The sequence below is a fragment of the Montipora capricornis genome, chromosome 10 (assembly GCF_036669925.1).
Source record: "Montipora capricornis isolate CH-2021 chromosome 10, ASM3666992v2, whole genome shotgun sequence".
Taxonomy (NCBI): Eukaryota; Metazoa; Cnidaria; class Anthozoa; order Scleractinia; family Acroporidae; genus Montipora; species Montipora capricornis.
In genome coordinates, this window is record NC_090892.1 from 49,690,222 (window position 1) to 49,703,361 (window position 13,140).

The 13,140-nt window shown below is 39.3% G+C and overlaps 3 protein-coding genes across 5 annotated transcripts in view; all 3 read left to right on the plus strand.

Annotated features, from left to right (window-relative positions):
• The window catches only part of LOC138022101 (uncharacterized), a 6,403-nt gene extending 5,174 nt beyond the window's left edge, over positions 1 to 1,229 (plus strand). For all 3 annotated transcript variants that reach the window (XM_068869126.1, XM_068869127.1, XM_068869125.1), the window contains 2 exons: positions 69 to 176; positions 649 to 1,229. In XM_068869126.1, coding sequence (XP_068725227.1) covers positions 69 to 176; positions 649 to 1,130 — 590 coding nt within the window. In that variant the 3' untranslated portion in view covers positions 1,131 to 1,229. The remainder of the gene's footprint in view (positions 1 to 68; positions 177 to 648) is intronic.
• LOC138022100 (bifunctional arginine demethylase and lysyl-hydroxylase PSR-like) overlaps positions 1 to 13,140 on the plus strand; it is a 52,158-nt gene that overhangs the window by 22,381 nt on the left and 16,637 nt on the right. The window lies entirely within an intron of this gene.
• LOC138020037 (adenosine receptor A2a-like) lies at positions 11,547 to 12,785 on the plus strand. The gene has a single exon (XM_068867031.1). It carries the CDS (start codon positions 11,614 to 11,616, stop codon positions 12,613 to 12,615), a length of 1,002 nt encoding a protein of 333 aa, XP_068723132.1. The 5' UTR covers positions 11,547 to 11,613; the 3' UTR covers positions 12,616 to 12,785.

The following is a 13,140-nucleotide window of genomic DNA, read 5'->3' on the forward strand; positions in this document are numbered from 1 at the left end:
ACGCTTGAAGAAAAACTTGCTGTTGGTAAGAAAGTTAACATTCAATTGAAATTCAACATTTCTATCAGGTTTGAAAGGAAATAACGGATCAACAGGGCCACCAGGAAAATCTGGGGTGACATACGTGCGCTGGGGAAGAACCACATGTCCAAGCGGCGCTGATTTTGTTTACAAAGGTACAAGGAAAAAAAGGATCTCAAGTGGATTTGAGGGCCATAAAATAAGCTGGACAAGACAGGAATTAAAACTGATATTTTTTTAGAAAACTGAAGGAAGAGAAAGGAAGATTTGCAATCAAATGTACTCAAATCTACCTTTCCTATCCTTTCACCCCCACATGACTCTCTCTCAATACAGCCATTTTTTGCGAAATGCCAAGTATTATTCGGAACCTCACTGTCAGTTTAGCGACTTCGACTACTTTAAGAGCTGTTTGTTTTGAACCAACAGTAGGCCACAACTTTCCACTTTTTTTTAGGTGTACAAGTACTCAATGTATTACTTCACCTTTTCACATTATTTTAATTACAGTTTTTTTCATATGCCAAGGAACAATTCATTCAAATAAGATGGCAATATGCCCATAAGCTTAAAACGATTTTTGACATTCGTGTTTTGTTTATTTTCTATTTTAAACATTTGTATAAGGAATAATTGGAGGTGAACACTACACCCATTCTGGTGGAGGAGGAAACTACCTTTGTCTTCCAAACAATCCAAAGTACGACAAATACAAAGATGGGTCGCAGAGCTCTGGGTATGTTTATGGCACAGAGTATGAAGTTGACCAGTACAATGGTGATCCCTTTAAGAGAAGCCTTCACGACAATGATGCAGTCTGCGCTGTGTGCTTCGCAAAGTCGCGCTCCTCAAAGCTGATGATCCCTGCAAGGAATGTCTGCCCATCTGGCTGGACTGAAGAATATCATGGGTACCTGATGACAGCATACTACGGCCACACAGGCTCCAAGGACTTCATCTGTGTTGATGGGGACCCAGAGTCCGTTGTTGGAAGCAGTGCAAACAAAGATGGTGCTTTGTTGTATCCTGTACAAGGAGCTTGTGGTTCTTTACCCTGCAGTCCTTACGTTGCTGGTCGAGAGCTGACATGTGCTGTATGCACCAAGTGACCCAGTTATCAGTTATTAATGACCTAAAACCGTAGACAAGAGTGATTGAAAGAAATGTCACAAGTGTCAGGATACTAATAAATGCTACTTGAAAATGCATCCATGTTTTGTTGCTTTATTCATTCTTCTTCCCATGGCCCTTCATTCCATTGGCCATCCTCTTTAAAGGTGTTCTAGTCGTTTAACTTGTGCTTGCTTTGTTCGAATTTTGAACTGTCTTCGGCAATAAATATTATCTTCATTTCTGCCCCCCCCCCCCCCCTTCCCCCTTCCCCGCAATGAGCTAAATTTATTGACCAAATGGACCCATAAAACTAATTAATAATTAATGTCTGGACTTACAATTATTTATAGCAATATGGCATACGACATGTCAAGCAAATTGATATAAAATAGGCTTTTTATAAAAAAAAAGCTCTCATTGTCAAACCCCACGACTATTCTGAAAAATAACCTTCAAGTTTTACAGATTATTATTCAACTGCATTCAGCAGAGTACAAATAACACCCAAAACGAGCACAAATGTACTCCAAAAGACCGGTTTGACAAGTGTTTCGACCATTAGTCTTGCGTAAGCGCCAAAAAAGGGCTGAAAATGCTAATTTCTTCCCCCCAAAGAAGACGATGAATGCTTGCCGAATTTGGAAATTTTTGAAGAAAACTGGTTCCTAGAGACAAGCGATAACCTACACGACAAATAACTTTCTCTGCTTATCGATGAAAACCGAAACCAAATACGACGAAAATAGAAAAAGCTGACCTCAATGTAAGAGCACTCGCCTCCTACCAATGTGGCCCGGGTTCGATTCCAGACTCGGCATTATATGTAGGTTGAGTTTGATTGTTCTTTTCTCTGCACTGAGAGGTTTTTCTACGCCAGTACTCCGGCTTTCCCCTCTCCTTAAAAAACCCATAATTTGACTTGATTTACGTTGATTGTTCATTTCAGTTTATGGTGTCCCCAATTTGTGCTCCAGCGCTAGAACGACTAGACACTTAAATAAAGTTCCTTTTTTAAAGCAAACAGCTGCCCTTCGCTTGCTGTTTTACGTAAACACGACCCTCAGTCTCCCTAAAACGTCCCGAAATCTTGGAAAAAGATATGCACGTCTCTCGTCATCTTCCACATCATTTGGCTCCAGATATACAACTGATTTCTCCCGTCTAACGTTTCTCCTTACGTTAACGTAACTTATCAGAGAAGATAAGATTGATTAAACGGAAAAACCCCAAGCCTAACCGCAACCTCGTTCCCAGGGTTTTCAATTGGGGTCTTTCTCGTCATCGACGAAGAGACCGTGGGAACGAGGTTCACCCTGACGCTAATACTGTTGATGGCGTTCAGTCTTAATGTGACACTTCGTGATTTGTGTAAGGAATTAAGCTAGCATCTTCTTTATTGCTGATCTGGGGAAAATAGTTGATAATCCGCTGGATTACGCAAACGGTATAATTCATAATTTCAGCTTCTAGGAACTACAATAGAGAACTACAATAGAATGCGATCCACAACACATAAACCACCGACTTCTGATACGACATCCAGCAGATTAGTCCTCCTGAAACGTTGATTACCACAGATGAAGGTTAGCAGAAATATAAAATAACGGGTCAGCCAGAAAACTGATTAGCATTAATCCTTTGACAAAATGTCCCAGAAAGAAAGCGACCTTCACACGTGTTGTAATGTTACTAATCGCTAATGAAATGATGTCAACCAAGGAATCAATTGACAGGATGAAATGAATATCTGACTCAGTATTTCTTTAAGAAAACAGTTATTAATTCGGTCAGTATAAAATGCAGACTGCAGACTGGGTCTAAAATGAAGACTACGGTACAAAATAGGCCTCGGCCTAGGCCTCAGTCTGCATTTTAGATTCAGTCTGTAGTCTGCATTTTATACTGACCGGTTACTAATTTTATTTATTTACCTCAAATAAACAAATTTTACATAACAGGGTATGGTACACTCTTGTGGAAGGGCAAGATAATGTTACCTAATAATACGCTCAGCAATAAGTTTCTAAATTTGATTCCTCACGCAAACTACAAATATATAGGTAAAATACACACGTAATTATAATAAAGTGATAATATTGTGTTCATAGTTTCAATAATGAGAAAAGTTCTTCCCAACGCTAACTTCTGCTTTGCATTGTTGGACGAAACTTGAGGAAAGTCTTTCCAGGATTGTGGAATCATGCCTTATGCCAATCCACATAACCACCCGTCTTTGCACTTTTTCTGTAGTAATGATTCAAACAAAAGGCGTCAAAGTGGATATATTGGAAAGTCTGACACCATATTCACTGTGGAATGAATATCGAAGTCGTTACACTGCTATGTACAAGAAGCCTTCAAAAGTACTAGTGCATATGAACAATTTTGAAGAGATTTACCTCGAGCTACTTGGTGAATTCCGTTTTGGGGAATTCTATCAAGATTACATGGAGGTACACTGAAGATGTGTTGGAGAAAATGCTTTAACTATATTTAAAACCAACAGAAGAAAATTATGGAGGAGAATGAAATGAAATGATTAAAGAAAAGAGAGCGGAAAATAATACAAAAGATTGTTATAGCAAATATTTAATTTAAAAAAGCTTCCTTGCGATAAGGGGTTCGTTTCTGGAATGTTTAGAGCTTTTTTAGGTCGTAAGTCAGGGAAATAAATCTCTTTGTATCTTCAACCCAGGACGGTGTCAAGGTATGACAATTTGCTATTACCGATATGTTGTTCTTTCGGGTCTCGTAAACTTGTTGAAAGACCAGATCTCTAAAATAAGCAGATACTATTTTCACAATTGGCTTTCCTGGCACGGGAAGTTATCGGGACTTTTGCGAAACGGGTCCCTCGTCTGTAAAGCATATACGAGTTATTGCTGTTAGGTCCAAGCACCGTACACTTGAACGTGATGTTACCAGATGCTTTCCCCACTGGTTAGTCCAGTAACAGTTGTTGGGTTAGGAATCATACAAAAAAGGAAAGGAAAGGAACTTTATTTAAGTGTCTAGTCGTTCTAGCGCTGGAGAACTAATTGGGGACACTGTAAACTGAAATTAACAATTAACGCAAATCAAGTCAAATGTTGCAATTGGTTTTTGAGGAGAGCGGAAAACCGGAGTAACTGGAGAAAAACCTATCGGTGCAGAGTAGAAAACCAATATATGACGCCGATTCTGGGAATCGAACCCGGGCCACAATTGTGGGAGGCGAGTGCTCTCACCACTGCGCCATCCCTGAACACCCCTCGGTGTGGTGGTGGAGCAATGTCAACATGGATGACTCCATTACTTTGCAGGTCAGTATTGTCTGTGACGACTACATAGCTTTCACTAATCGATTTGTCCCAAACTAAATTAAATCGAGAGTGAAAGAATTGTTAACGAATTCCAATTGTTACTTTGGTTTGATAAACAAATGTAACTTAGGGTGCGTTCCTTTGGGATGATCCGAAAAATGATCACTTATCCAAGATCACTTGGATCAGGGTGCATCAGAGTGGTTCCATCGGTTCCTTTGATGCACCGTGATCCAAGTGATCTTGGATCAGTGATCCTTTTTCCTATTTAGGACCGGGTCTTAAATGAGAAGTTCAAGGTATTCGTTTTTGTCTTGATCAAAAACAATAAACAAACTGCGGTGTTAAACATGTTACAACGCATTTTAACTTGACGTTTCGTATGACACAAAATAGAAGAAGTCAGAAGTGACGGTTGAACAAATTTAAAAAATGATATATGAGGGTGTAGAACTTTGAAAGAGACTAGTGACTAGATTAAGAACAATGCTCTAACAAATAAATGTCATAAGCAGTGAAAACTGGCTTGTTTAATTGGTTAATAAAGCCAGAGTTTCTCACTGCCAACGTTTTCGTTTAACGTTGGTTTAAGTCCGCGTATTAGTAAGGTTTCTTTTATTTTACAATGTAAATCAGATCTTCCATTTGCCAAGACTTGGTCCAACTTGATGTTGTAACCAATGTAAAGTCACTGCAATCCCAACAACAGGCTTTGTACACAATTTTGGATTACAATTTTGTACACAAGTTGTTTATTGTTTTTGATCAAGTTAAAATGGCCGAAAAACAAGAGTATTCATTTTTGTTCAAACCATGGAAACATCAAAGGGCGTCTCATTTTCAACCAGGTTGCATTGCGAGCCTAAGTGTACTGAAAGCTAACTCTTATAAATTGAATTATATTTTTTCTGAATCAAGTTCTTCCAAACATGCCTCAAATCATGACTCTTGCAAAATTCCCAACTATAATCTTATCTTAGTTCACTAATTTAACAGAAGATAAAGCTCTAGCCCACGACAAAACATCATCGTTATTCCTGGGCGGGTAAAATCTTAATATTCCAACGTGAGGAAGAATCTTTTGCTTCTCTGGGTACTTTCGATCGTTGTCACAACCCCGCACAGCACAATGATCGCCACTAGGCATGTTTCCAATATTACTGGAATTGCATAGAAATAGGCAAAAGCCAGCCCATACACACGTAAATACAACTGAAAAGGCTTTATTGAGTTATTTCCTCCAGATTTAGTCCTAATTTTGTAATATTTTGAGACCATTCCACAATACATTTTACGCAAGCAAGGAAGTTAATCAGCAAATTTTGTCTCATATTTCACGGTTATTCACACACAAACTTACACTTGCGACGTGTCAACATTGACCAAATCGATTTCTGATAAAACTGTGTCGAAAAAAGCGTTGATCTCTTTCCAAAATAGTTTTTTTTTTTGGACGTCGAATAACTTTCCGCCATACGGTTTCTTACAGCAACTTGCAATGTTGGCTACCAGGCGATGCCAGAACCCTTTGCGTGTAAGGCACGGATCCATTACTGGCAACTCATTCATTATGTCGTCAAATTTCGCTTGCAGAATTTCGTTATTGCCTTTGGCTTTAACGCTTCGAATTCGAAAGCCTTTGGGGATAGTGCCATCTGCCGTATGATGCTCCAATACCTTGATTCTTTCCTTGAGGACCGCATGAGACTTTTTGCCGTCTTGACATGCATCGACTTTCTTTCTAAGAATAGATTCGATTGTAGAATCAAGTTTGGAGTGGCTGCCGGAGGTTAGCGGGGCTGGCTCATCGCTGTTCAGTCACCGACGCTTGAGTTCAGCGCTGCTATTTTCTGTGTTGTTCGCCATGTGGCTTCTTCTAGTGCGAATACAGAATTTTTAAGATTGAACTAGTGAGCAGCACGTCCCGCGAACTCTAAGAGTTGTAAAACGATTTATTTTATCCTACACGTTTCGTGCGACTAATGCACACTTCGTCTGGGATGTTTTACATTACAACACAAGGGACCTGTATATATACCTACATAAGAGAGTAAAAAATCTTTTTACATTACGTAAAACCGCACCTACAAGAGCGGTTTTGTGCAGGAAACATGCGGAAAGGTGTGCAATGAGTGACATATTTTGTACCTTACATAATTTTGGGGCCCACAGTTTTAGCAAAAACTGTGGGACCCAAAATTATGTAAGGCACAAAGGATGCCACTCATAAGGAGATTGTAGAAGGCGGGTTGAGCAAATGGAAAATATTCAACAAAGCAATATATTATTGAAGATGACGAAAATTGCATGTTGTTGTACGACAATGAAAACGAAGCCCTGTTTATGCCAGGTCAAACACAAGATTTCTATGTTCAGTCCAAGTATAGGGAGGAACTTGACCTTTTCTTGAGTACGGAAAATAATTTCGAGAGAAATTACTCGTACCATGTGTTGGGCAAAGATTCAAATTATTCAAGTGATGAATTTGGAGAGGAAGAAGAAGATTCCTAGAAAGTATGGGATAGTAATGAAAGAAACAGGGAGTCAAGAAATTTTCTCTCAAAGTCATCACAATGAAAATGCTGGTCAAGAGAAGAAAAGGACAAAGGTCCTCGATGAAGAAACAGCAGCCAGTCATGTCACTAAAACCTGGTGTATCCCATTGTTCTACATGATGTATGGGAGAAACTCCAAGTACCATTTGATAAACCAGGTACTTCCACTTCATCCAGACATGCACCATATGAGACAAACATGCTCGGCCGTCGATCATGTCTCTTATGGCATCATAATCAGGATTTTGACGACTCAATTCATAAGCTATTTATTCTTCTCTTCAGTGTGCTGGTGCTCATTTCCTTCTCATGTTATTTGGAGAGGAAGTGTTTTACTTCACCATATTGAAATCCTCGAAGAAAGTAGTACCTTATCAATTGTTTTTCGCTTTCGTCTTCGATCTCCCCTACAGCTGCCATGTTACTCATACCCGTTGAGTTCCGTGAAATACGGTTTACAAAAGTTCCGGTTCCGGTTCGTCAAGACTTAAAAATAAGTTTTGTCATACCGTATTCCTTGAAAAAGAATTTTGTCACAGATGGAAAGAACTTTCTCATGTACAGAAAGCATTTTGCTGTGGATGGAAACAATTTTGTTACGGATAGACAAACAGTTGTCACGGATATAAATATCATGGGTAGAAAGAAAACAACAGTAATAAAAGCAAGGTGACACACGCTAACACCAGCCCGGTGTGGCCGCCAACAAAGCAAGCACGCGCACAACCATTTCACCCGGTCAATTAGCAGCCATGGACAGCCGTTTCGGTTTTTTGGGCCTCATCATTGACCGGGTGAAATGGTTGTGCGCATGCGTGATGTGCTGGCCACAACGGGTTGGTGTTAGCGTGTGTCACCTTGCTTTTATTATTGTAGAAAGAAAGTTGTCATGGATGGAAAAAAAATTGTCATGGGTAGAAATAAAGTTGTGATGGGTGGAAAGAAAGGTGTCGCGATACGACGAATTGTTTGGATGAAATTTAACAATGACTGTCATATTCGGCGAATCGTCGGTTACGGTGGACGAGTAGGAGAGAACCCTGGGAACGAGGTTGAGTTTGGTAAGGATTCCCTTTAAGAGGGGGACATTGGGATTTTCGGTTTTGCGGTTTTGGCTATTTTTTAGATCGGTTTTTCGGTTTTTGCGCTGAAAGAGTTCGGTTTTTCGGTTTTGGTGTTCATTGCGGTTTGCGGATTTTTCGTTTTCTAGCATCTGGATTTCGGTTTTTGTAGAAAATACGAACGGTTTTTCGGTTTTGTTATCCAATGTGCTTTTTGGGTTTTCCTATTTTATCCTATTTGGGTTCCGGTTTCTCAAGTACAATGAAAAGTTTAAGACCAAGTATAGATAAAACTATGTAAACTACATTAACTATCTTACTCAATATCCTACAATAAAAGCTGCTTTCCATGAATGCCGTGTTTAGAATAATGGCTTAGATAACCTCTTTAATCAGTCGTTTGAGTTGATTGAGGGGTTCTGCTTTCCTTAGTTCTAATGGCAAACTGTTCCACAAAACTGCGCCACTATACCTAAAGCTGTTTTTTGTAGTAGTTTGTGCGCGGTATCGGAACATTTACCTTATTCACAGAGTCTCTCAAACAAAAACCTGGATCGCGATGGACATTTCGAGCAGAGATACTGTGCTAGTCCCTGTAGGGACTTAAATACCATTGTTGCTCTTTCAATTTGCCTTTGAGAGACTCGGGATTTCCATCTTAAGAGTTCAAATAAATTGTTGACATCAGTGCCATAGTTAGGGTAGGTCAAGACACGGGCTGCTCTGTTTTGTAGTTTTTGCAGTTTTTCCTGCAAATTTACTCCACAGTTTCCTCAAACAATATTGCAGTAGTTGAAATGTGGTTGTACTAGGGCCTGATAAATAGAATGTAAGGTCCCATAGGGAACAAGATGCCTGTTTTCACTCACGTGATCAGTAACCTTGTTTTTCCTCCGAAACAAAAGAAAACGTTTGAGTGATAATAGAGCTGAATTCCCGGAGAGGTCACATGAAAACACTCTATAGCCGCGAAACGCTTTACGGAAAATGAGCCCATAAAGTCCGGGCTCGAGAGAGCGGCAGAAATAAAGTCCATGACATTCATAAATACTTTGATGAAATAAAGTGTTAGTATAGTTTGCTCTGTATGCCCCACTTGTCACCATTGTATCGGTTTTCTGACGGTTTTGTATGCGGTTTTCGGTTTTGGCCGAATTTTTTTGCGGTTTTGCGGTTTCTAATACACCCCAATGTCCCCCTCAATTTTGTCATGAATATTTATTAGTCATGATCAAGATCCGTAGCCATATTCTTTTAAAACTACACCGTTGAAAAGTGAAGTAAAGGCTAGTTTGTTTCGCTTTCAAAAATCAAAATAAAGCATCGCTCACACACTTCGTAACTAATGAAGAACTTTAGAATGAGTTCTGATTGGCTTAGAGTTTCTTTGTTGCTAAGTGAAATTTCACGCTCTATTGGCTCGTTCAGCAAACAAGCTACACTACGTCACGAATGTTTATACTAAAACTTGAAAATGAAACTCCAAGGCAACAATTGAAAAAATACACAGAAGAAAGTGTAGAATGTTTAGATAATGAGGCCAGTATGCCCTCCATACCACTTTCAGTGTATCAGCAGCTTAAGGAGTCTAATGAAGATGAAATTTTCAAGTTGACTGAGGAACTAGAGGAAGTTAAGATTACAAATGAATCACTCCAACGGGCCATTTCTGAAAAACAGACATGCCCTCAGTGCAATGTAGATAAGAACAGTCTGTCAAATTCACAAAACAACAAGCAAGTTCGTTTGATTTCAGAATTAAAACAACTCAGACATGAATTTGAGGGGGCTCAGACTGAGCGCCAAAGAACCTTGAATGTGTACAGACTTCATCTTCTTAATGCACATCAACAAGAATTGGATCCTCAGGTACAAGAAGCTATTCAGATGATAATTGAATTACGCAGCAGTGAACAGTTCTGTTGACAGTATTTTTATTACCAATGCTAAATGTGTCCAAAAAAAAAAGCCGATTTTGACACAATGCATATTTGAAGAAGATGCAGCTATAAATTTCCTGCGTTATAAGCCAACAAAAATAGTTGAAAAATCATTCCAGAAACTACGCTTCATTTAAGCTTCATTGAGGCTTCTGTTGCCTGCCACTTTTATCAAAGTTATTGGCAAGGAATACTTTGTCTTGACAAATACCTTTATGTTAGAGGAGCAAAGATGTGTTTTGCATCGCTAAGATCTTCAGTCAGCAACTGTTACAAGCAACAGAGGCTCTGAGAATACTTGCAATTAGTTGTAGATATCAAAGAGAGGGTGTCAAGAGCCTGGGCCGCCCTCCTTATTTGTGGACCACACCCAGTGGCATTTGTGTCATGGTGTGCCAAGAATGTGTGGTTTTGGAAAGTGACACTGATGCCCACAGCACACCTTCAGAGGCATTGCTCTGCCATTGGCGACCTTAAAGATTGAGTATGAGCGTGAGCTTCTCATTCTAAGCTCGAGCACTTAAAAAAAATACATGTGCTTAGAATTACGAAAACTTGTACTCCCAATCCAGTTTGGTATTGGTTATTGTTAGTAATGAATAGTCAGAAAAGACAACAAAACAACAGAAAACATGACTTTAAAGACGGGTGCATTTATTTAACACATCTTAGTAGCGTGAATTATCGCTCAAAGAAAGCCGTCCACAGTACAACATGCACGTGAATCATTATCAGTCATGGCATAAAACTTAAAATACAGTTCACAAATATTACCATTCATTTTTCGCCCTAATGCGTTTATCTGCTTGTGCATTTGTTTTGGGTCCCTAATTGCTTACATAGACTTTTTTCACATCATTCAGAAATACAGCAAACAAATCCTCGTTTCTATACATATATTGCCACAAAAATTCTGCCAAATATGTAGAAAAAAGATGTTTTCTAACTCCACATTTAGGAAGTTTGCATTTCGCTTGTCTCCAGTGACCTTCGATTTTGCTCGTGTTGTCACCATTTTCGTTTACAAATTCTTTGGAGTGGTTAACTGTTCTAATCAGTCTGAGCAATCGTCCTTGTTTTGATGTCGGTCGTACGAAACTTTTTGATATGTTAATTGCAAACTTCGAGAGTAGGGTATATTTCAGAACTCGCAAGTTTGTTTCTCTGGCTGACTTTCATATCAAAAGATCCCTATACACACCTAACATTTATAGCGACTATTTACGCTAGCAATGCTCGCGCTTTACATTTCTCCTTCTCAGTATTCAATAGTCCCATCTGGAGTCATGCTATTTTTTCAGACAGTAGTGTAGCAGCTCTCGAAACCTGCTATCGTTTGGTATTGTAAGCAGCTTCTGTGGTTATTCTATTGTTTTTAAGTCGAAGTCATTGTTTCAGTTATGTTTAATCTTTTGGTTTTGGCTAAGGTAGCCAGCCAATCACATCATACGTTACGAGAGCTGCTACATCATCCCTTTCAGACAGCGCGTGTTTTGGAAACTTTCCAAATTTCGCTATTTATAACCAATGACATGTCCTGAAGTCCCTCAATAAAGTTTCCTGAGCTGATAACTGCTTACTGAGAAACAATCATTTAACCGTTTGCTCTTCATTTGGAGTGATGTCTATGATCGGCTTGTATCCTTGCACAAACATCTCAGCCCCGACCGAGTTGAGCATCACCTCAGGCACATTTTGTTCAATTCTCGCAGTCGCAACGGTGATTGGAAATGTCCTTGTTCTTCTCGCCATCATTATCGACCCATATCGTCAACTGCGATCGCCATTTAATTTCCTCGTGGCCAATCTGGCGGCAGCGGATTTGATAGTCGGTTGTTTGGCGCTGCCCATGTCAGTGGAATTCTACGTTCGAGAGGCAATGAGCGAACGACTCGTACTTCTTCCCAGAGATGTCGCTAGACGAATCAGTTTTTTCATATCTTGCACAGCATCGCTTCTGAGTATCGCTGCAATCACGGTTGATAGATTTATTGCCATTTCATTCCCTATGAAATACAGATTGATGCTGGATTCTCGACGAACTGTTGTCATCTCGTGTGCCCTTTGGATTTTCTCAATTGGTTTCCCGTTCCTTTACTTCAAAGTTGGATATCTGAAATATCATTTCTTTTTCGCCAATACAGCGGTTGTGGCCACATTTGCAGTGCTCTGTGTTACTTACGCAAAAGTCTTCCGAACTTTTAAACATAAGGTGAAACATCGGGATACAATTCGCAATTGCCCTGGGCAGCACAATATCAAAATAAAAACGCTGAAATGGGAGAAAAAGGTTACCAAAACATTTCTGGTAATGTTATCGCTTTTCATTGCCTGTTTTTTTCCTGCACTTGTTTTTAACTATGTTATTAGCTTCTGCGCATACTGCAATTGTGTTTTTATTCACTGGGCAAGAGATATTAATTACATTCTGATCATGGCAAATTCAAGTATGAACCCATTCGTTTTCGCGTGGAGCCTGAAACCGTTCCGCAAAGCCTTCATTAAAATCCTGACTTGTAGAGCTTTGATGCGAAAAATACGCTCTATGGGGGTATCAACATCGAGCGCTGGTCCTCCTATGCCCTCTTCAAGAACCACCGAGGATGAAGCAGGCACCTTGTAAATTTTTTTTTTATTTTAATAATTTTTAACTCAGAATTGAAATCCTAAAGCGGAAGTAATGGTCAAGGAAGTTATTCTTCAATTTCAAGACAAGCAGAAGTTAGCCTTAAGTCATAAGAAAACTGAATATTTTTAAACCTTTTATTCAAACATTCGGAGAATTTAGCCGAAAAGATTTATATTTGGGAGCAATATAAGTTTTTTAGTGCCTATATCCTTTCCTGGCGCAAATTGTTTCTATTTTTTCGTCCGTGTAAATAAAAACAGATCTGCCTACAGGCAGATCGCGGGGATACGAATGTTTATATTCTTGTCTGACAATAGCAAATCTTTTTGTTTCAGTTTGAAATCGAGCACTCACATTAGTAACAAAACTATCATTTAGCGATCTTGACCTCGTGTTTTTTACACCTGTTCTTGAAGCACTTTTTCTGCGGCCAAAAACCACGGTTTGAGGGGCTTTTGATCATTGCAGTTTTGATTGTAACATCCGGATTGTTGTTAGATGAACAAAAGTGCAATAAAT

Excerpts from the sequence above, each read along its gene's own strand:
- LOC138020037 (XM_068867031.1), top strand. The coding sequence starts at position 11,614 with ATGTCTATGATCGGCTTGTATCCTTGCACAAACATCTCAGCCCCGACC.